The sequence below is a fragment of the Pimephales promelas genome, chromosome 4 (genome assembly GCF_988280905.1).
Source record: "Pimephales promelas chromosome 4, fPimPro1.hap1.1, whole genome shotgun sequence".
Taxonomy (NCBI): Eukaryota; Metazoa; Chordata; class Actinopteri; order Cypriniformes; family Leuciscidae; genus Pimephales; species Pimephales promelas.
This window is the reverse complement of record NC_142772.1, coordinates 49,971,377-49,997,064: the sequence shown is the minus strand read 5'-3', so window position 1 is coordinate 49,997,064 and position 25,688 is coordinate 49,971,377. Positions and strand designations below refer to the sequence as shown.

Genomic DNA, 25,688 nt, shown 5'->3' with positions numbered 1-25,688 from the left:
TATACTGTATATCATGTTTTGTGTGAAATGAAACCTTGTTTCCGTCCATTTTTTTGTCGCTGCTATTGAAGGACATAATGAGTGTTTTATAATCAGCGTATTAACGAACGCAGGAGGTCACACGGTTTATGTCTCTTATATTTCATCTTTTCATAAGTGAACCTGTGTTTGAGCTGCGGGAACAATGCGGCGTTTATCAGCACAGGTCTTGGTGTCAGCCAGATGGAAATAAGGCTTTGTGTGAGTGAGTTTGTCATGAGACATCAGTCATAGATGTGTTCACGCCTCGCTAAAGCTTTCAATCACACGCTCATCCGATTATCTGCATGCTTGAGCTGGCAAATTATTATTATTGTGTAAATTAGAGACGGGCGTCTTTCTTTCTCTCTGTCTGTCGATCTCTCTGACTGACGTGAAATGGAATCGGCTCATAAGACTGATGAAAGAGTGCGCAGATGACGAGGAATAGATGTACTGACTGGGCTGCACTCACCTGCTTCTAGACAACTACAAATTAACGTTTTTTGCCACAAACTTTTATGTTGGCTTGACAAACCCTTGTGTGAAAATGTGAACATTGTCCTAACATGTTTTATCATGTTGTTAGCTTGTTTTAGCATTTACATAGAAGATTTTAGTCTGAATTACCATGTTGCTAGCATGATTTAACCTGTTGCTAGTATGTTGCTAGCATGAATTAGCATGTTGCTAGCATGATAGCCCCTGCCTATCTCTACAGTTTAGTTAGCTCTCCCACTGCAGCTCGCTCTCTGCGCTCTTCTAGGTCATGCATCCTTCACCGGCCTCCATATAAATTAAGATCAATGGGCGGTCGAGCATTTTCGGTCGCAGCACCGCATTTATGGAATGCTCTACCTTCGGGAATTAGAGACTCACCAACATTGGACGATTTTAAGAATTCTTTAAAGACACACCTTTTTAAAGCTGCTTGTTGTAAATGAATGTGTCTGTTTTTATTGTATCTCGTTGTTGTTATCTCTCTTTTGTAGCGCCTTGTGTTTAAGAAAGGCAGGTTATAAATAAAATGCATTATTATTAATATTATTATTATTATAATTTAACACATTGCAAACATGTATTTAGCATTAATTAACATTATGCTAGCATAAAAAAGAATCTTGCTAGCATGTTGCGAACATGTTTTAACACGTTGCAAGCATGTATTAGCTTTTTGTTAGTATGAATTAGCATTATGCTAGCATGAAAAAGCATGTTGCTAGCATGAATTGGCATGTTGCTAACATTTTAACATGTTGCAAGCATGTATTCACATTTTGTTAACATGAATTAGCATTTTGCTAGCATGAATTAGCATGTTGCTAGCATAAATTAACACGTTGCTAGCATGAATTAGCATGTTGCTTGCTCTCTTTTGTATAGCGCCTTGAGTTTAAGAAAGGCAAGTTCTAAATAAAATGCATTATTATTAATATTATTATTATAACTATTATTATGATTTAACACATTGCAAACATGTATTTAGCATGAATTAACATTATGCTAGCATAAAAAAGAATCTTGCTAGCATGAATTGGCATGTTGCTAACATGTTTTAACACATTGTAAGCATGTATTCCCAGACAGCAAACTGACATTGAATCAACGTGGAAACGACGTCTCTCATGACATTGAAACAACGCTGATTTTGCTCATCGAATTAACGTTGAACCAACGTCAGACGCGGCATTCTTCAAAGCTAAATGAAAATCGAAAATTGGTTTGCTTTCATAACGTTGAAACAACGCGTTGATTTCAAGTTGATTTTCCGTTAGTTTTGAAAGAATGACGCGTCTGACGTTGGTTCAACGTTAATTCGATGAGCAAAACTATGTCAGATCAACGTTGTTTCTATGTCATATTTCCACGTTGATTCAATGTCAGTTTGCTATCTGGGTTAGCTTTTTGTTAGTATGAATTAGCATTATGCTATAGCATGAAAAAGCATGTTGCTAGCATGAATTGGCATGTTGCTAACATTTTAACATGTTGCAAGCATGTATTAGCATTTTGTTAGCATGAATTAGCATTTTGTTAAAATGAATTAGCAATTTGCTAGCATGAATTAGCATGTTTCTAGCATAAATTAACATGTTGCTAGCATGAATTAGCATGTTGCTTGCTCTCTTTTGTAACGCCTTGAGTTTAAGGAAAGCAAGTTATAAATAAAATGCATTATTATTAATATTATTATTATTATTATTATTATGATTTAACACATTGCAAACATGTATTTAGCATGAATTAACATTATGCTAGAATAAAAAAGAATGTTTTTTTTTTTTTAGAATAAAAAAGAATGTTGCTAGCATGAATTGGCATGTTGCTAACATGTTTTAACACATTGCAAGCATGTATTAGCTTTTTGTTAGTATGAATTAGCATTATGCTAGCATGAAAAAGCATGTTGCTAGCATGAATTGGCATGTTGCTAACATTTTAACATGTTGCAAGCATGTATTAGCATTTTGTTAGCATGAATTAGCATTTTGTTAAAATGAATTAGCAATTTGCTAGCATGAATTAGCATGTTGCTAGCATAAATTAACACGTCGCTAGCATAAATTAGCATGTTGCTAGCACGTTTTAGACATTTTGTTAATGTTGTTGATGTAGCATGTAGCAAACGTCTTTTGTTCTTCCTTCATTTTCTGGACCGTATGAATCTGACGAGTCACAATCAAGCCATCAGAGATATTAAACATCAGACATGACTGGTGTGAGCGACTGCACTGGCGAGTGTGTGTTACTGGTCTCCTGTTGTCTGGAGCTGTAGTCTTCAGTGCGCTCTGAGACGGAGGAGCATTAGATCATGTCCTCAGGATGGATCTCTCTCTCTCTCTCTCTCTCGAATGACCGTCTGCTGTTGTAAAGCATCACCTTTATAAACCCGCGGGCCTGTGTTTGGGGAGCAGAGTATCGTCCCAGTATCCATCAGGGACGCTTCATATCTGTGGAAACGCTTCAGAAACGCAGCCGGTGTTTCAAAAGGAAGACTAATGTCGGCGCACATAATGGGAAAGAGAATAGACTGTGTTTCAGACACTGTTCAGATGATCGATCAACATCAAGAGCGCCACCTTCAGATTCAGAGAGCAGTGTCTCGCCACTATAAATGTTTTATTCCTTTACAATAAAACATTCTAAAAGAAGAAATCGCAGTATGATGGATCCAGCCGCGGTTTCCATGCTAATCCGTTTTTGTCCAATGGAGATCAACAAGGCGATTCTGTTTTAGGAAGGGTTTCTGTTAGAATATCATTTATTGTAGCCGCGACCGTGGATAATTCACCTCAGATCTTTAAAATAAATAAAGGGAAATAAGAACCTTCAAATGCAGGTGAAGTCTATACGCAGGTGATCTGAACTCTATACACAGTAGGGCTGGGTAATAAATATTGATTTCTTGGTATTAATCGATTCTCATTTTTACGAACCGATATGGATTCTTAAATCTCAAGAATCGATTAGTCATCCTGTTTCATTTGAATGAATGGATCATTGTATCGCGGCTGCGCGCATCTAAAAAAATCGCATTAATCTTTGTCCTTTGTTACTATTGATATGAAACAAAGTCTCAATTGTCAAATTACGTCCATTTTCTTTCGAAATTCAAAAACATAAATAGTGTTTTGTCGCTGTGGCGTGAGATCGCTCTGGAGAAGCAGCAGCGCTGATCTCTCTTCCGGCTTAATAATACCAGTCACAGCGCCAAATAAACATGAATGAGCATCTGAAAGTGTGTTAAAGATAGAGGACAACTTATCCAAATCCGGATCATGTCACATTGATTCGCTCAATCAGCGTTTCAACTGATTATTGAGATATATTATATTGATATATTGAGCATTTTGCTAAATATATACACCATATTACATATGCATTAAAATCTTAATGTTCTTCAATATTTAATGCACATTTGAATAAATCTGGCAAGTTTTTATGACAGCCACCATTTAAATGTTTATATTTCATATAATCTTCTTATTATAAAAATAAATAAAAGTGTAATTTAAGTGTTTGTATAGCCACAAAACAGTTCATTATTACCTTCATATTAGGCTAATGAAGCCCAACTAGACTCCCGTAGTTTACAGCGTTAGTTCAGAGATTTGATTTCCTTGAGAAAATTTGCCATTTATTGTAGCTGATATCCAAAATAATCGATATTGAATCGAATCGTAATCAAAATCGAATCGAATTGTGAAATTTGTCTCAATACCCAGGCCTAATACACAGGTGATGTGAAGGTAACGTGCAGCTGTACTGTAGTAAACCGTGAGCCAGCTCTCGTGAGGTCCGCACCGGCTGACCCGAGTCCCGTTTGCTCTCGTACTTCAGTCCTCGTTGCGATAACAATCCTCTCTGAAAGGCCTGATGTTCTCATTCAGCTCAGACGACTCGTCTTCAGGGGCCATTGTCTGTTTAGCTGTAGGAAACCACCGAGGCGCAGAGACTGATGCGCTGGCTCCGGTGATGACGCACGTGATCCGCGTGTCTTTTGTGTGCCGAGAAGCTCCAGCGGCTCAGATGATCTCAGAACCATCCTGGGCTTAATGAGGCAATATCAGCCATCTAAAGCCACCATAAAACATGAAAATCCAGTGTGTGCTTGTGTGAAGTGACCGAAATCTCCAAAAAACTCCATTTAGGGATGTTCTCGTTTGTATATCTGGTATAAAAATAAAGTAATTAAAGGTTTTTAAATGCAGTAAGTTGTGTGTGATGAGTAGCTTCAGGATTGATTTTGTACAGTATAAAAACCATTATGTCTATGGAATGTCCCCATTTAGATAGCCAAGTAAGTGTGTGTGTGTGTAACAGTAATTCCCTGGTGATAGTGAGTGTGAATGTGCTGTATGACATTGAGAGAACCTCATCAGAACTGTGAAATCACACACACACACACACACACACACACACACACACACTCAGATGGATGTCACTCTTGTTCTCACCCACATGATTCTCTCTTCAGTCAGAAAACAGATTCACGGCCCTTAACATCAGGAAAGATGCTTTTCTGTTCATCAAATGTGTGTTTTGGGGCCCTGATATACTTCAAGTTCTTGTGTAAAATGAGTTTGAAACACTGTTGCACCGTTGAATCATCCTGACTCCGCCCACATTTAGATTAATATGCAAATATGTGCTGCGCTCTTTCCTCTCGATAACAAAATAAACACTATAAAATATGAAAACGGCATCTGATCATGGAGACGCGAGTATGTTTGCAGCAGCTCTGTGATTCAGTCACGTTTATTTATAAAGCACTTTATACGATAGATTGCTTTAAAGCAGCAGCTTCACAGTATTAAACAGGTTTTTGTGTAGAATTACAGCTTCAGTTTCTACTATAAAGCTGCTCTGTTTGAGTTTTTACTCGCGTCTGACATTAATGGACTGAATAGAAGTCATTTATCTCAAAGAAGGCGGAGCCTCCGAGCCACACCTATTAGGTAATCACCGTATGAACCAATGGCAGTTCGAAGGTGTTTACAGAACACAGCTATTTTGTTTGAAATGCATCACGCCGTTCTTCAATTTAGCTTGCATTCTCTCTCTAATCGCGTAGAACGCTCACTTTCATCTCATTCTGACTCTGGCGTGTGTGTGTGTGTGTGTGTGTTGATTGTCTGTTATTTACCTGATCTATGATGCTGTGATCTTCCTTATCGCTCTCTTTTCTTTTCTTCCTGATGTCTTCTGTTTGTTTGTGTTTTCTTTCCTTATCTACTCATTCCATCGGTCACACTCCTCTCGTTCTGTTATGTTCTGCCCCTCCCCTCCCACGCCCCCCCTCCCCTCATGCCCCTCCCCCTCTGTTCTGCCCCGGCCACAGAGGCCACGCCCCCTGTCCCGCCCCCTCAGCCTTCTCAGCCCCTGTTGCCCCGCACTTCCTCTTTGACTTACTCCTCTCCTCCCCCCCCAGTTACCCCGAGCTCAGGCGTCCTCCCTTCTGCTCCCCGTGACGTGGCCCCCGTCCTCGTGTCCAGTCGATTCGTGCGCCTCGGGTGGCGCCCCCCGGAGGAAACGCGCGGGACCATCCTGACATACGGAGTCTTCTTCTCTGAGGAGGGAATCAACAGGTACGTGTTGTTCTGAGCCCTGAGGCACTCCAGTAGCTAGATGATAACAGTGATGGATAAACCATGTTTCTGAATGACAGACACTAGTGATGACATGTAGATGGAGAAGAGAAGCGGTCCCAGCACTGAGCCCTGAGGCACTCCAGTATCTAGATGATAACAGTGATGGATAAACCATGTTTCTGAATGACAGACGCTAGTGATGACATGTAGATGGAGAAGAGAAGCGGTCCCAGCACTGAGCCCTGAGGCACTCCAGTATCTAGATGATAACAGTGATGGATAAACCATGTTTCTGAATGACAGACGCTAGTGAAGACATGTAGATGGAGAAGAGAAGCGGTCCCAGCACTGAGCCCTGAGGCACTCCAGTATCTAGATGATAACAGTGATGGATAAACCATGTTTCTGAATGACAGACACTAGTGATGACATGTAGATGGAGAAGAGAAGCGGTCCCAGCACTGAGCCCTGAGGCACTCCAGTATCTAGATGATAACAGTGATGGATAAACCATGTTTCTGAATGACAGACACTAGTGATGACATGTAGATGGAGAAGAGAAGCGGTCCCAGCACTGAGCCCTGAGGCACTCCAGATGTTGTGATTTAGACATCTGTGTAAATGTCTCCACAGAGAAACAAAGATTCAACCAATGATGTGAACAAAGTGTTATGGAATATTGTTCCTTGGTATATTAGGGTGTATATTGGGGTAATTCCTTGGGGTGTGACGTGAATATTGCTCATTTGTAATATATGAAACCTGTTTGAACAGTGTTATTGTTTCTCTGAGCGTGTTTGCATGTGTGCCGCAGGGAGCGATCCATTAACGTGACGGAGCCCGAGAGTCTGCAGCTGACGGTCAGCAATCTCAGACCGGAGGCCACGTACTCCTTCAGAGTCGTCGCATTCAACGAGCAGGGGCCCGGAGAGAGTTCAGGGGCCATCCGACTGTCCACCCAGCCTGAGCGTGAGTCCCAGAGCTGTGTTTACAGCTGATCACTCAATGTTTGAAATGTCCTCATTTAGTTTCATCCTGACGTCACACAGGCTACGTTCACACGGTCAGTATTTGAGATCGGCTACCATATTTACTACTTACAGGTCTCGAACTGTACAAAAATTCAACTTACACTAGCGTCTTGAATGTGCAACGAGAGCAAAGCCTATATTCTCTTACCATCAAACCAAAGCAACAGTAACCAAGTTGGCAACATTAATAAAACTCAAAGGTCTTATCAATTATGATTCGACAAGTGTCCAATTGAGCCATCAAAGTTCATTAACTGACAGCAGCGTTTCATATCTGTGTGGAGAGCAGAACATTTGAGTTGCGTGTAGAACACAAAACCGACGAGGGGAGGAGAACAGTGACTGTATCTAAAACCATCAGACGGCCCACAGCTCATATCTCTCAAACATAGTTGTATTGTGACTCAATTACAGAAATTAAAACCGTATTCTGCTGCTGTGTGAATGAGGCCATAGAAGAGCATTATAAGAGATGTTGTAATATTATAAGAGGTGCTGAGACACACACACACACACACACACACACACACTCCAGCTCTTAACCTTTCTAATGGAGAATGAGTGGCGAGATTGAGCCGTCTGACCTTTCCATCCAGATTCCAGCTCACAAACAGCCTGAAAGACTAACACACTTCCAACTCTTTCCTCTGTTGCTGAATTATAAATAGTATTCTAAATGTGGAACTGCTCTGTGTACGCACTCGCTCCTGTCACACGTGTTTCAGATGGTTATGCGGCAATTAGTAGCCAGTGGCGGTTTATGAGGAGAGGAATCACGAGTGTCTCTTCGGCTTGATAAACACTTCTTTCTGCAGCATCTGGATCAGTTGCAGAGGTTTAGGAAAGAACATTACAAAAGTTCAGTCTGAAGAGAACAAGAGTTTGTGTCATGAGTTGTGTAGCTCCTATAGGAAGGACCTGATCCTCATAATGTTGAATAAAGCAAATCTGCAGTTCTAGCAGGGTGGTATTCAACAAGCTCAGTGACTCGTCTGTCACACTCTGTGAAAGTCAGGTCCATGTTATGTGATAAACTTTAACTAATCATCAATCACAACTCTAAGGTTACTGGCTGTCCTGGATGGAGTTATGGATGACGAACTTAGCTTAATGGAGAAGTTGTGATGAAGTGTTAAGTTGGCCGGAAGAGAAGCGGTCCCAGCACTGAGCCCTGAGGCACTCCAGTAGCTAGATGATAACAGTGATGGATAAACCATGTTTCTGAATGACAGACACTAGTGATGTCATGTAGATGGAGAAGAGAAGCGGTCCCAGCACTGAGCCCTGAGGCACTCCAGTATCTAGATGATAACAGTGATGGATAAACCATGTTTCTGAATGACAGATGCTAGTGAAGACATGTAGATGGAGAAGAGAAGCGGTCCCAGCACTGAGCCCTGAGGCACTCCAGTAGCTAGATGATAACAGTGATGGATAAACCATGTTTCTGAATGACAGACACTAGTGATGACATGTAGATGGAGAAGAGAAGCGGTCCCAGCACTGAGCCCTGAGGCACTCCAGTAGCTAGATGATAACAGTGATGGATAAACCATGTTTCTGAATGACAGACACTAGTGATGACATGTAGATGGAGAAGAGAAGCGGTCCCAGCACTGAGCCCTGAGGCACTCCAGTGCAGTGGTTCTCTTCCTTCTCCTGCATGGACCCCTAACAGAACATATGAAGATTTGGACGCTGCTCTTGAGTCTCAGAGCTTCAGTAACGGAGAGCAGGACCGTCTCAGTTGCGTGACGCTTCTAAAACCAGACTGGTTGTTTTTTAAGAGGTTGTTCTGTGTAAGAAAGGCAGAGATTTGGTTGAAGATGACTCACTTAAGTGTTTTGGCAGTGAATGGAAGAAGGGATACCGATCTGTAGTTTCCCAAAAGTGCTGTATTTATAGTGGGTTTCTTAATCAGAGTCTGCTTAAATGCTGTGGGAAAGATGCCAGTGTGAAGAGAAGTGTTGATATGAGTGAGAAAGTGCAGGTACAACTGAAGAAGACGAGAAGGGATCAGATCAAGCGGACAGGTTGTAGGTGATTGGAACGGATGAGTTTGAAGACTTCTGCCTCTTAGAGCGGAGAGAAGGAAGGGACACTGTGTGTGTGTGTGTGTGTGTGTGTGTGTGTGTGTGTGTGTGTGTGTGTGTGTGTGTGTGTGTGTGTGTGTGTGTGTGTGTGTGTGTGTGTGTGTGTGTGTGTGTGTGTGTGTGTTTGTACATAAGATGTGTTTGTCAGTTTGTTGAGTAGAAAATTGTCTACTGATGGTGGTGGTTTTATTTCTGAAGAATGTGTCATCAGCGGTTACGGTTGGTGAAGGAGGAGGAGGGTTAAGAAGAGAGGAGAAGGTTTTGAGAGTCAGAAGAATTGTTAATTTGCTGTGGTTGTATGTCATTTTAACCTTTGCAGAAGTGATTAATACAAACCAAAAGTCTGTTTAGAGCGGTTTGAGTTTAGAGCGGTGTGAAAAAAACTGCAATATAAAAGTTTTCAATGACCTTTAACATGTTTATTCTTCTGTTAAATGTGAAATAATCAGAATGTACATTTAACATTGTGTGTGTGTTTGTGCAGTTCTGGTTCCTGGTCCAGTGGAGAATCTTCAGGCAGAATCCGGGTCTCCGACGTCCATCGAGGCGTCCTGGGATCCTCCCGCTCACGCCAACGGGCCCATACAGAGCTACCGACTGCTCTGGATCGAGACCTCCACCGGCAAAGAGCAGGTGAGACTCCACCCGAGATCCGCACCGGCACGTCAACGTTTTTTGAACGATTTGGGAAAAACCTGAAAGGTTTGAATGTTCATACTTGGGTCCGTTTATTTTTTTCCAGCTCAAATTTTCAGTAACCATAAAGTGAACAGAGAAAAATCTCAAATCTCATAAAAAACAAAATAACAATAATACGGATTTTATTGTGATTATTATTAAATAAAAATAAGACGTTTATTGTTATAATACTATTGTAGTGTAAAAAAATGATAATAATATTTTATTTTACTGTAAAATTACAATACTAATATTTACATCTTAATTTCTTCATTTTCAAATGGTAATCCAGAGAGCTTTTAATTTGTCAGGTTGTGGGCAAATAAAAATATATCCGCTGCCGGTTTCAGAATGGAAACACACAGTTTGTTCATTTACATGCATGCTGTCTGAAAACCAGTGGGTGCATATGTATTTATTTATATGATTTTTATTTAATTTTAATTTTTTATTTTTTTATTTAACCTTTATTTTACCAGGTAGGCCGATTGAGAATAAATTCTCATTTACAACGGCGACCTGGCCAAGATAAGGTGAAAAAGTGCAAGACAACAATAAGTTACACAATAAATACACAGGGTACAAAAGACAGACTAAAAAAAAAAATAATAATAAAATGTTTAAAAATATTAAACAAAATCAGAAGTATATTGTAATAATAATTTGATTGTACTTAAAATACAATATATATATATATATATATATATATTACCTTTTGACAATAAAAAGTAGATTTAAATTTTACTTTGATATATATATCGCGCAGCCCTAGACTTCACTAGAGACAATGAAAAACCACTCCCTAGCAACACCTTGGCAACTGCTTAGCAACATCCTAGCAACCACCCACAGCAGCTCAGCATCACGAAGGCCATTTTTTGAAACTCCACTCACGTTTGCTTCAGAAAATGCAGTTGATTTAATTTTTGCAGGTCAAATATTTCCGTTCTGATAATGTCTGATCTCTACAGCGCTTGACTGTGATGTTCTCAATCATCTCTGCTGGAGTCTGTCATCATTACAGTGTTTTAAAGACATGACTGATGCCCTCTCAGTGTGGTCAAACGTTCTGGACAAACATGCACTTACCAGCCAATACTACGATAACAGCTTGTTCTCTGTGAGCGTTTTAACATCCGCCAAATCGACAGACTTCACTGAACCATCTATAGGAATGGATTGGTTTTCAGAACTGAGCTGATAAAGTGCTGCAGATTAATCAGATATTGTTTTTTACACGGCTGGAATAAAGCGACATTACGGCACATCTAACATCTGTTGTTTTTCTCTAAAGAAACTGCCAAATCCTGCGCTCATGTGTTTAAAAGCTTACTTTTACAGCGATGGCTCTCAAACACACAGATCTTCCACACACTCAAAGAAATAATTAAGTCTAATTTTAAGATTTATGTATTTTTGGCATAAAAAATGTCCATCTGTTTGAATTACACTAACTATTATTAAACTAATAAACATTACACCGACTATTATTAAACTAATAAACTTGTAATTTACATAGTGTGATGCATATTTGTCTGTCATGCATAAATGAAACCAGTCAGAATCACACTCAAAAATCACACTCTTTACTTACTTTACTTCATTTACTTACATGCTTTATTGACTATGTGCTCTTTTTAATTTTATTTCAATAATCATACTTTCAAAATGCATTTATTCAAATTGATTAGCTGTATTCAGTTTAAAAAGTATGCGTATGGTTTATATGGCTAACTGTGCAAAAAGAAGATGATTGAGACAAGTTTGATTGATAAACCTGGTTGTTGCATTTTTATTGTAAAAGTATTATTTCATAAATCTGACCTGTTTTATTCTCGCATTAGAAGAGAGCCAAACGGCACTGAATTAGAGAAACTGAAATAGTATTTTCTTGTAAAATGTACTAAATTGTAAAAATTTTACAGTGAGCTATGACTTAGTAATTTTTCTAAGGCGGAGCTTAGCGAGGCCTCATTAGCATAAACCCCTCCCACCACTAAGAGACGCTGGTCATCTCTCCTCTATTGTGTCGTATATCAAGTGAATCGCTTCAGGAAGAAGAACACCCATGGGCGGGGCTTGATTGTGAGTGACAGGTTATAGCCCCACCCACCTCATCCGAGGAGAGGCGAGATGCTGGAGGAGGAACCGATTCACACAATAATGATGTGCACCTGTAAATCATTGAATATCTACATTGGTTGTGTCCGACGTGAGTTTGTGTTTTTCTCGGCAGAACGTGGAGGTTGTCGGTCAGAGATACAGAATGGAGGGACTGAAGAAGTTCACGGAGTATTCTCTACGAGTGCTGGCGGTGAACCGACACGGGCCCGGCATCTCCGACCAGGACACGCACGTCACCACTCTCTCCGACGGTACGACAGATCCAAACCAGCGATGGGGTATACGAATATAATCAAGTCAAACCAAAGTGACCCATTTCAGATAAAACACGAATAAAGAGTTGCGATAGCTGACTGCATAAGTGTTCACCCCCCTGACTGCACCCAAAACACGTTAATCCAGTTATCTGCATATTTAATGAAGTGTGCGCAGGACTGTGTGTCCGTCACGCTGTTCAGGAGATATTTCCATAAGCACTCCGGCTAATCACACACTAATGCTAGCTCTGATTGGCGTTAGCTGAAGGCCGTCAATCCGTTTCACGCCGCGTCACTCACCCGAGCCGTCTGAGCGCCCGCGTCACACACACTTCCTTGAACTTCAACCAAACACACACACACACACACACACACACACACACACACGTCTTCCTGTTATTGAAGATTTTATGGAAGTATTATAACGCCAATATTTTGGAAACAAAAAAGCTTGTTGAATTGCACTACTTGGATAAAATATGCATCGCTTTTTTAGGGCTGAAATTCAACATGGTCGTATATTTACTCTGTGAATATTTCAAGACATATTTTATAAATAAAAAATTAAATAATCCACTTTCAGATTTCACTTCCAAAATGTTAATTCTGCTTATAAAGTACAACCGATCATATTCGACAGGCGATTTTATTTCGCATGCAGAAATTCAGTGGTTTAAATTCAACATTTGACGTCAGGAATATCAGCCGATCACAGATCCATCATCTCATCATCTCCATCTGCTGCAGAATCAACATTCCCGAATCTGAGCGGCCGGTGAATATTTATTATTGATTTGTGAAGGGTTTTGAATCTAAAAATACGATGTATTAAAATGCAAAGCATATTTTATCCGAGTCGTGTAATTCAACAAGCTTTTTTGCTTCAGAAATGTTTGTCATTATTCTTCTTCCACAATCTGTGTGTTTGTCGTGAAGCGGTGAGGGTGTGTGTCACTCGTCCTCTGTTCTCTCTCCAGCCCGAGGGCACACACACACACACACACACACACGGCCGCTCAGTGCTTTGAATGCTAAAGCGCGCTATATTTCCCAGTTGTCGTCCTCGTTAGCCGTCTAACATCAGACTATTGATTTATGAGATAACCTCAGGATTATGTTTGCAGAAATTCTTAAAGATTCAATCTTATCATCTTCTCCCAGCTGGACCTGATCTGTAGACTCAGATGTGATATTACATTACATCATATTACAGTATATTACATTACATTATTACATTACAGTATATTACAATATATTACAGTATATTACAGTACATTATATTACAGTAAATTACAATATATTACAGTATATTACAGTATATTACAGTATATTACAATATATTACAGTATATTACATTACAGTATATTACAGTAAATTACAATATATTACAGTATATTACAGTAAATTACAATATATTACAGTATAATATTACATTATATTACATTACCTTACATTATATTACAGTATATTCTATTACATTATATTACAGTGTAATTACATTACATTATATTACAATATATTAAATTATATTACAGTATGTTACAGTATATTTTATTACATTATATTACAGTATATTATATCATATTACTGTATATTACAATACAATAATGTTCATAATTTTGACGTTAGTTAGAGTTATGTTTATTTTAATGCTGGGCAATGATTAATCGCGTCTAAAATAAAATTTTGTGTTTACATAATATATGTGTGTGTGTGTATAATTATTGTATACATTAATACACACAAATATGCATGTATGTATTTAAGAAATATTTGCATGTATATACTGAATATATAATTATACATAATTTATATTATGTATAAATATAAATATTTTATATATTACTTAATTTCTTACATTTTCACATGTATGTGTGTATTTGTATATACAAAATAATTATACACACTACACACACACACACACAAACACATATATTATGTAAACTCAAACTTTATTGTAGATGTGATTAATCGTTGACCAGCACTATTTATTAATTTATTGAAAGGATTTCTGGTACAGGATTAATGCTAATTATAATTATATTAAATTGATCAAAAGTGACAGTAAAAACATTTATAATATTACAAAAGATTATATCTCAAATAAATGCTGTTCTTTTGCACTTTCTATAAATATATGATGATTTCCACAAACATATGTACCGTTTTCAACACTGCTAATAATCATAACTGTGTGTTGATCATCAGATCCTCATATTAGAGTGATTTCTGAAGGGTCATGTGACACTGAAGACTGGAGTAATGATGATCAATTCAGGAATAAATTACACTTTACTGTATATTCCCACAGAAGTGCTGAAATCAGCATGAGTCGTTAAGAAGCCCATCAGTGCTGGTTTGCAGTGTTATAAACGCGACGCTGGCCCTTTAAGAGAGACGAGAGAGAGATCTTCTTAACATTCAGCTCAGACCTCCCACTCTCACCATCCATTCCCATCATGCACTGCTCTCCTGATTCTCTGTCTCTGAATCTGGTCTCACATTCGGGTGATTTTCTCCAGAAGTCTCAGTAATCAGTCCTCAGTTTAACCCGTGTGTGTGTGTGTGTGTGTGTGTGTGTGTGTGTGTGTGTGTGTGTGTGTGTGTCTCTTTGCATTACTTCAGCTCGACTCTGAGAGGCTTCAGGTTTATTGTGTGTCAGTTTCCATTAGAGAATCTTCAAACGAGTCGCTTCACTATTCCTGCTTAATTAAGAGCCCTTGTGGCACACTAATCAAATTGTGGGACACACACACACACTCACACACACACACATGCACACACACACTCACTCACTCTCACACACATACCATTACATTTACCATTACATACCATCACACATTATCACACACACACACACACAGAGAGAGAGACAGACAGACATACATATTAAAAGACAAAAATAATAAAAATGACAAAAAACATGCAACAAAACAAAAACTTTAACAAAATTTTAAATATATAGTCTTTTTAAATCTAATTAAAAATATTAACTCAAAAGTATATGCTATCCTTCTCTTTGCTTCTGTACAGATAAACACTGTCAAAATAATTAGCGGAGATGAAAAGGCTTTTCTAAATGTTTCAGCGCTTGCACCAGTGTGTGTGTGTGTGTGTGTGTGTGTGTGTGAGTGAACGGTGTTCAGTAGGGCAGTGTCGTGTTAGCGGCCGCTAAGCTAATAACTAACGATCTTTACAACGGAAGTGAATCAATCAAAACTAACTTTATCTGACCTCTTGACCCCTTGACCCCTTGACCTTCCAGAGCCTGAGATACGAGTGTGTTTCTCTGATCGATTGTGTTCCAGATCATCCAGACTCAGATCTGCACTGAAGAAGTTAAATATCTCTGTCTCATGATGATTCCTGTGTGTGTGTGTGTGTGTGTGTGTGTGTGTGTGTGTGTGTGTGTGTGTGTGTGTGTGTGTGTGTGTGTGTGTGTGTGTGTGTGTGTCCGCAGTGCCCAGCGCTCCGCCGCAGAACATCTCGCTGGAGGTCGTCTACTCACGGGTGAGTGTGTGTGACAGTTATACTGCTAAACACTCATGACAGCTTCACATAGTTGAGTCTAACACACATGAGTTATGAAGAATGTTCAGCAGTTCATTCATTATTCATGAGTGAGAGAGAGAGAGTGAGTGAGTGAGTGAGTGAGTGAGAGAGAGAGAGAGAGAAAATGAGTGAGTGAGTGTGTATGTGAGTGAGTGAGAGAGTGAGTGAGTGAGTGAGTGAGTGAGTGAGAGAGTGAGTGAGTGAGTGAGTGAGTGAGTGAGTGAGTGAGTGAGTGAGAGAGAGAGTGAGTGAGTGAGTGAGTGAGTGTGTGTGTATGTGAGTGAGTGAGAGAGTGAGTGAGTGAGTGAGTGAGAGAGTGAGTGAGTGAGTGAGTGAGTGAGTGAGAGTGAGTGAGTGTGTATGTGAGTGAGTGAGTGAGTGTGTGAGTGAGTGAGTGAGTGAGTGAGTGAGAGTGAGTGAGTGAGAGAGAGAGAGAGAAAATGAGTGAGTGAGTGTGTATGTGAGTGAGTGAGAGAGTGAGTGAGTGAGTGAGTGAGAGAGTGAGTGAGTGAGTGAGTGAGTGAGAGAGTGAGTGAGTGAGTGAGTGAGTGAGAGTGAGAGAGAGAGTGAGTGAGTGAGTGAGTGTGTGTGTATGTGAGTGAGTGAGTGAGTGAGAGAGTGAGTGAGTGAGTGAGTGAGTGAGTGAGTGAGTGAGAGAGTGAGTGAGTGAGTGAGTGAGTGAGTGAGTGAGTGAGAGTGAGTGAGTGTGTATGTGAGTGTGTGAGTGAGTGAGTGAGAGAGTGAGTGAGTGAGTGAGTGAGTGAGTGAGAGTGAGTGAGTGAGTGAGTGAGTGTGTGTGTGTGTATGTGAGTGAGTGAGTGAGTGAGTGAGTGAGAGAGTGAGTGAGTGAGTGAGTGAGTGAGAGTGAGTGAGTGTGTATGTGAGTGAGTGAGTGAGTGTGTGAGTGAGTGAGTGAGAGAGTGAGTGAGTGAGTGAGTGAGTGAGAGTGAGTGAGTGTGTATGTGAGTGAGTGAGTGAGTGTGTGAGTGAGTGAGTGAGAGTGTGTGTGTGTGTGTGTGTGTGACATTATATTACATGATATTAATTATACTCACCTTATTATTTTGTTGTTTTCTGAGGATTTGTCTGTCATGTGCTGCATTAGAATAGTTATTTCAGTATTATTTACATATTTATCCACATTTTGAATTGATATTTATATTTTCATGCTCAGTTTTCATTTGAACTTGAGCTGAAGTTTCAGTCAGTGTGTGTGCTGTTGTTATTCATATTATTTTGTTTCTGTTTACTTCAGTTTTAGTAATTTTCATACTTGGACTTAAACTGAGGAACTGTTGCCATGGTAACTAACAGAATAAAGGAGAGAGCAGTGTGTGTGTGTGTGTGTGTGTGTGTGTGATGGGATGAAGTGTGTGTCCTCATCTCTCTCTCTGTAATGAGTGCTCTGTCTGAGCGGCCCGATAACCGATTGTTTATGACAGGAAATTGGTTTCATTGTGCTGCGGTGTGTGTGTGTGTGTGTGTGTGTGTGTGTGTGTGTGTGTTTGACAGTGCTTCTGCTCGTCCACAGACCCCGTCCCGGATCCATTGTGTTGGTCTGCAGAATGATGATTCTGACTTTAGATTCGCTCTATCACGTCAATACGTCAACACCAGCGTCAGCGAGACTCTGAGCGATTAAATGAAGAGTTGAACATCAGTGCAGTCACACTTTAAATTCTCACAATGTGCAACTTAAACATTTAACTCACAACACTTACTCACACACACACACACACACACACACACACGTGCATCATGTTCACACAGGGTCGTTTTCAGACTCAAACATTTTTATTTTTCTCCAGATAATGAGACTGTCTGTGTGTGTGTGTGTGTGTGTGTGTGTTGGTTATTAATGTCTGATATGAATAGAGAGGGTCCACACACACACTGACTCATCGATTTCACGAGTCGTTTACTCGCTTTATTTCATTTGTTGTCCGTTTGCTGTTATGAATATGAAGTTTCCCTGAGATTAATCAACACGAGAGAACGAGTGAAAGTCAAGGAGAGTTTCATAGAAGACCGTAATAAAATACTAATATCTTTTATTAATAGATATGATGATCTCGTTTTAATCCTGTTTGTATGTATTTATACATAAAATACACTTTATTGATTATAATCCATTTTAGGCTCTTAGTGTGTATACATGTTAGTCTATATATCTACTGCTGTGTGATTATTAACACACACACACACACACAGATCTGCACAGCAACACACTGCTCTGAGTTGCTTCTCCTGTTCTACACGGGATAATTAACTCAATGACGGGGCCAAAATACCGATCCTCAGCTACTGCCATTAACACACACACACACACACACAGGAAGAAGTGCCAACAAATGCTAATGGCTTCAGCCGGTTGTGTGGCAGGATTGGCGAGAGTTAGCATTAGCGTGTTGCGGTTGGCAGTGTTGTGGTGGTGTGAATGTTAATTGGTTGATTTGCATGTTAACGGGCGCAGATGGCAGCGCTGCAGACGAGCATATGATGGCATTCCTGCGCAGACGCGTGTGAAGGGTAATGAGTCTGAGGACGGGGTTCTGTTGACTCGGGTTTGTAGCGTTAGCAGAGGTCGAGCTCTCGTGACCTTTCAACCGCAGCGACTAAACACTCCGTCACACCAGTCGTTCAGTCCTCTGATTACACAATAATAAATGCCTTTTCTTGCATAATTAATGAGAAAGATCCATGCAGAACACAGAGCCAGCTCCAGTTAACATCATATTCTGCTCTGTATTATAATGTATCCTTTTTATATAATATATATATTTTAATTTTTTATATTATTTATAAATTAAAAATAAATGTATGAAAAAATGTTGTGCATGAACAAAATGTATACAAAAATCATGTAATCATCACCAAAAAAAGGTGTAATATTTGTATAAATTTTACAAAACATGTTTTTCTGAAAAATAATAAAAAGCAACATAGTTTCCTTTTAAATGTTATACTGTTCAAAAGTATGAACTTTATATACTCTATTAATCAAGGATGCAAAAAAAACAACTTTTATAAAATTCTAATTATTTTATATTTTATTTTATTCTATGTTATGTATGGATGTATTAACACTAGCTTGTGGTCAGTTAGATTTATTTTGAAGAATTGAATACTTTTATTCAAGGATGCATTAATTGAAGTGGCAGGAGAGACATTTATAATGTTACAAAAGATTCTATTTCAAACAAATTCTGTTCTTTTGAACTTTCTTTTCATCAAAGAATCCTGAGAAATGAAATATATGATGGTTTTCACAAAAATATGAACTGTTTTCAACATTGTTAATAATCATAACTGTGTGTTGATCATCAGATCCTCATATTAGAGTGATTTCTGGAGGATCATGTGACACTGAAGACTGGAGTAATGATGATAAATTCAGGAATAAATTACACTTTTATATATATTAAATAGTTATTTTAGATTCTAATAATATTTCACAACTTTTACAGTAATTTTGCTCAAATAAATGAAACGTGTGTGTGTGTTGTGTATGAATGTTTCAGAGCATCAAGGTGAGCTGGCAGCCGCCGAACGCTAACATGCAGAACGGCTTCATCACCGGATACAAGATCCGGCACCGGAAGACGGGCCGGCGTGGGGAACAGGAGGCCATCGAACCCAACAACCTGTGGTTCCTCTTCACCGGTGAGCCCGTCTCGACACCACACGCCATCTTTACGTTCCCTCGTGGACAGATTCCCTTGGCTCTCACTTCTGCTGCGTCTACATGCAACCCTATCATCTGTTAGTTAGCGGAGTGACGGCTCATGTTAGCCTTCGTGTACACGCCGTAATCCACCCGATCGAGCTCGATCCGAATGAACGATCGATCGGAGTGTTTCTAATCCGATGGAGAGAACGTGAACACTTGATCGGATTGAAAACCGAAACTGAAAGACTTTGGACGTGCAATGACGTAGAAATAGCGTAATGACATAGAAGTAGCGTAATAATGTAATGATGTAGAAATAGCGTAATGTAGTAGAAATAACGTAATGCCGTTGAAATAGCGTAATAATGTAGAAATAGCGTAATGACGTAGAAATAACGTAATGTCGTTGAAATAGCGTAATGATGTAGAAATAACGTAATGATGTAAAAATAGCGTAATGATGTAGAAATAACGTAATGACGTAGAAATAACGTAATGTCGTTGAAATAGCGTAATGATGTAGAAATAGTGCGTAATGACGTAGAAATAGCATAATGATGTAGAAATAGTGCGTAATGACGAAAAAATAACGTAATGATGTAGAAATAACGTAATGATGTAGAAATAGCGTAATGACGTAGAAACAACGTAATGACGTAGAAATAGCGTAATGACGTAGAAATAGTGTAATGATGTAGAAATAGCGTAATGATGTAGAAATAGTGTAATGATGTAGAAATAGCGTAATGACGTAGAAATAACGTAATGATGTAGAAATATCGTAATGATGTAGAAATAGCGTAATGATGTAGAAATATCGTAATGACGTAGAAATAGCGTAATGACGTAGAAATAACGTAATGATGTAGAAATAACGTAATGATGTAGAAATAGCGTAATGACGTAGAAACAACGTAATGACGTAGAAATAGCGTAATGACGTAGAAATAGTGTAATGATGTAGAAATAGCGTAATGACGTAGAAATAACGTAATGATGTAGAAATATCGTAATGATGTAGAAATAGCGTAATGACGTAGAAACAACGTAATGACGTAGAAATAGCGTAATGACGTAGAAATAGTGTAATGATGTAGAAATATCGTAATGATGTAGAAATAGTGTAATGATGTAGAAATAGCGTAATGACGTAGAAATAACGTAATGATGTAGAAATATCGTAATGATGTAGAAATAACGTAATGATGTAGAAATAGCGTAATGACGTAGAAACAACGTAATGACGTAGAAATAGCGTAATGACGTAGAAATAGTGTAATGATGTAGAAATATCGTAATGATGTAGAAATAGTGTAATGATGTAGAAATAGCGTAATGACGTAGAAATAACGTAATGATGTAGAAATATCGTAATGATGTAGAAATAGCGTAATGATGTAGAAATATCGTAATGACGTAGAAATAGCGTAATGACGTAGAAATAACGTAATGATGTAGAAATAACGTAATGATGTAGAAATAGCGTAATGACGTAGAAACAACGTAATGACGTAGAAATAGCGTAATGACGTAGAAATAGTGTAATGATGTAGAAATAGCGTAATGACGTAGAAATAACGTAATGATGTAGAAATATCGTAATGATGTAGAAATAGCGTAATGACGTAGAAACAACGTAATGACGTAGAAATAGCGTAATGACGTAGAAATAGTGTAATGATGTAGAAATATCGTAATGATGTAGAAATAGTGTAATGATGTAGAAATAGCGTAATGACGTAGAAATAACGTAATGATGTAGAAATAACGTAATGATGTAGAAATAACGTAATGATGTAGAAATAGCGTAATGACGTAGAAACAACGTAATGACGTAGAAATAGCGTAATGACGTAGAAATAGTGTAATGATGTAGAAATAGCGTAATGACGTAGAAATAACGTAATGATGTAGAAATATCGTAATGATGTAGAAATAGCGTAATGACGTAGAAACAACGTAATGACGTAGAAATAGCGTAATGACGTAGAAATAGTGTAATGATGTAGAAATATCGTAATGATGTAGAAATAGTGTAATGATGTAGAAATAGCGTAATGACGTAGAAATAACGTAATGATGTAGAAATATCGTAATGATGTAGAAATAGCGTAATGATGTAGAAATATCGTAATGACGTAGAAATAGCGTAATGACGTAGAAATAGCGTAATGACGTAGAAATAGTGTAATGATGTAGAAATAACGTAATGATGTAGAAATATCGTAATGATGTAGAAATAGCGCAATGACGTAGAAATATCGTAATGATGTAGAAATATCGTAATGATGTAGAAATATCGTAATGATGTAGAAATAGCGTAATGACGTAGAAATATCGTAATGATGTAGAAATAACATAATGATGTAGAAATATCGTAATGATGTAGAAATAACGTAATGATGTAGAAATAGCGTAATGATGTAGAAATAGCGTAATGATGTAGAAATAGCGTAATGACGTCGAAATATCGTAAAGACATAGAAATAGCCTAATAACATAATGACGTAGAAATAGCATACTGATGTAGAAATAACGTAATGATGTAGAAATAACGTAATGACGTAAAAATAGCGTAATAATGTAGAAATAGTGCGTAATAACGTAGAAATAACGTAATGATGTAGAAATAACGTAATGACGTAAAAATAGCGTAATAATGTAGAAATAGTGCGTAATAACGTAGAAATAACGTAATGATGTAGAAATAACGTAATGACGTAAAAATAGCGTAATGATGTAGAAATAGCGTCATAATAAAGAAATAGCGTAATGATGTAGAAATAACGTAATGATGTAGAAATAGCCTAATGACGTAGAAATAACGTAATGACGTAGAAATAGCGGAATGACATAGAAATAGCTTAATGATGTTGAAACAACGTAATGACGTAGAAATAGCGTAATGACGTAGAAATAACATAATGATGTAAAAATAGCGTAATGATGTAGAAATTGCGTAATGATGTAAAAATAGCGTAATGATGTAGAAATTGCGTAATGTAGTAGAAATAACGTAATGCCGTTGAAATAGCGTAATAATGTAGAAATAGCGTAATGACGTAGAAATAACGTAATGTCGTTGAAATAGCGTAATGATGTAGAAATAACGTAATGATGTAAAAATAGCGTAATGATGTAGAAATAACGTAATGACGTAGAAATAACGTAATGTCGTTGAAATAGCGTAATGATGTAGAAATAGTGCGTAATGACGTAGAAATAGCATAATGATGTAGAAATAGTGCGTAATGACGAAAAAATAACGTAATGATGTAGAAATAACGTAATGATGTAGAAATAGCGTAATGACGTAGAAACAACGTAATGACGTAGAAATAGCGTAATGACGTAGAAATAGTGTAATGATGTAGAAATAGCGTAATGACGTAGAAATAACGTAATGATGTAGAAATATCGTAATGATGTAGAAATAGCGTAATGACGTAGAAATATCGTAATGATGTAGAAATAACATAATGATGTAGAAATATCGTAATGAAGTAGAAATAACGTAATGCCGTTGAAATAGCGTAATAAAGTAGAAATAGCGTAATGACGTAGAAATAACGTAATGTCGTTGAAATAGCGTAATGATGTAGAAATAACGTAATGACGTAAAAATAGCGTAATGATGTAGAAATAACGTAATGACGTAGAAATAACGTAATGTCGTTGAAATAGCGTAATGATGTAGAAATAGCGTAATGATGCAGAAATAACGTAATGACGTAGAAATAACGTAATGTCGTTGAAATAGCGTAATGATGTAGAAATAGCGTAATGATGTAGAAATAACATAATGACGTAGAAATAACGTAATGTCGTTGAAATAGCGTAATGATGTAGAAATAGTGCGTAATGACGTAGAAATAGCATAATGATGTAGAAATAGTGCGTAATGACGAAAAAATAACGTAATGATGTAGAAATAACGTAATGATGTAGAAATAGCGTAATGACGTAGAAACAACGTAATGACGTAGAAATAGCGTAATGACGTAGAAATAGTGTAATGATGTAGAAATAGCGTAATGACGTAGAAATAACGTAATGATGTAGAAATATCGTAATGATGTAGAAATAGCGTAATGACGTAGAAATATCGTAATGATGTAGAAATAACATAATGATGTAGAAATATCGTAATGAAGTAGAAATAACGTAATGCCGTTGAAATAGCGTAATAAAGTAGAAATAGCGTAATGACGTAGAAATAACGTAATGTCGTTGAAATAGCGTAATGATGTAGAAATAACGTAATGACGTAAAAATAGCGTAATGATGTAGAAATAACGTAATGACGTAGAAATAACGTAATGTCGTTGAAATAGCGTAATGATGTAGAAATAGCGTAATGATGCAGAAATAACGTAATGACGTAGAAATAACGTAATGTCGTTGAAATAGCGTAATGATGTAGAAATAGCGTAATGATGTAGAAATAACGTAATGACGTAGAAATAACGTAATGTCGTTGAAATAGCGTAATGATGTAGAAATAGCGTAATGATGCAGAAATAACGTAATGACGTAGAAATAACGTAATGTCGTTGAAATAGCGTAATGATGTAGAAATAGTGCGTAATGACGTAGAAATAGCATAATGATGTAGAAATAGTGCGTAATGACGAAGAAATAACGTAATGATGTAGAAATAACGTAATGACGTAGAAATAGCGTAATGACGTAGAAACAACGTAATGACGTAGAAATAGTGTAATGATGTAGAAATAACGTAATGATGTAGAAATAACGTAATGTCGTTGAAATAGCGTAATGATGTAGAAATATCGTAATGATGTAGAAATATCGTAATGATGTAGAAATAGCGTAATGACGTAGAAATATCGTAATGATGTAGAAATAACGTAATGATGTAGAAATAACGTAATGATGTAGAAATAGCGTAATGACGTAGAAATATCGTAATGATGTAGAAATATCGTAATGATGTAGAAATAACGTAATGATGTAGAAATAGCGTAATGACGTAGAAATATCGTAATGATGTAGAAATATCGTAATGATGTAGAAATATCGTAATGATGTAGAAATAGCGTAATGACGTAGAAATATCGTAATGATGTAGAAATAACGTAATGATGTAGAAATAGCGTAATGACGTCGAAATATCGTAAAGACATAGAAATAGCCTAATAACATAATGACGTAGAAATAGCATACTGATGTAGAAATAACGTAATGATGTAGAAATATCGTAATGATGTAGAAATAACGTAATGATGTAGAAATAGCGTAATGATGTAGAAATAGCGTAATGATGTAGAAATAGCGTAATGACGTCGAAATATCGTAAAGACATAGAAATAGCCTAATAACATAATGACGTAGAAATAGCATACTGATGTAGAAATAACGTAATGATGTAGAAATAACGTAATGACGTAAAAATAGCGTAGTAATGTAGAAATAGTGCGTAATAACGTAGAAATAACGTAATGATGTAGAAATAACGTAATGACGTAAAAATAGCGTAATGATGTAGAAATAGCGTCATAATAAAGAAATAGCGTAATGATGTAGAAATAACGTAATGATGTAGAAATAGCCTAATGACGTAGAAATAACGTAATGACGTAGAAATAGCGGAATGACATAGAAATAGCTTAATGATGTTGAAACAACGTAATGACGTAGAAATAGCATAATGACGTAGAAATAACGTAATGATGTAAAAATAGCGTAATGATGTAGAAATTGCGTAATGATGTAAAAATAGCGTAATGATGTAGAAATTGCGTAATGATGTAAAAATAGCGTAATGATGTAGAAATAGTCTAATGATGTAGAAATAACGCAATGACGTAGAAATAGCGTAATGACGTAGAAATAACGTAATGATGTAAAAATAGCGTAATGATGTAGAAATTGCGTAATGATGTAGAAATAGCGTAATGATGTAGAAATAACGTAATGATGTAAAAATAGCGTAATGATGTAGAAATTGCGTAATGATGTAGAAATAGCGTAATGATGTAGAAATATCGTAATGATGTAGAAATAGCCTTATAACGTAATGACGTACAAATAGTGTAATGACGGTTCTTACGCTCGTTCTTTGGATAAATGGATAAATATTAAGTAGGGATGAGCGAGTACAGCATTATCTGTATCTGTATCTGTATCTGTTAACCATATGAATTATCTGT

The 25,688-nt window shown here is 37.5% G+C and overlaps 1 protein-coding gene across 3 annotated transcripts in view; it reads left to right on the top strand.

Moving 5' to 3' along the window:
• Positions 1 to 25,688, top strand: part of dcc (DCC netrin 1 receptor) — a 174,292-nt gene that overhangs the window by 111,411 nt on the left and 37,193 nt on the right. For 2 of the 3 annotated variants that reach the window (XM_039661562.2, XM_039661561.2), the window contains exons 8-13: positions 5,951 to 6,107; positions 6,925 to 7,079; positions 9,719 to 9,867; positions 12,149 to 12,287; positions 15,754 to 15,803; positions 19,367 to 19,508. In XM_039661562.2, coding sequence (XP_039517496.2) covers positions 5,951 to 6,107; positions 6,925 to 7,079; positions 9,719 to 9,867; positions 12,149 to 12,287; positions 15,754 to 15,803; positions 19,367 to 19,508 — 792 coding nt within the window. Of the gene's footprint in view, positions 1 to 5,860; positions 6,108 to 6,924; positions 7,080 to 9,718; positions 9,868 to 12,148; positions 12,288 to 15,753; positions 15,804 to 19,366; positions 19,509 to 25,688 lie in introns of all 3 variants that reach the window. The other variant, XM_039661560.2, reaches the window with a different exon arrangement.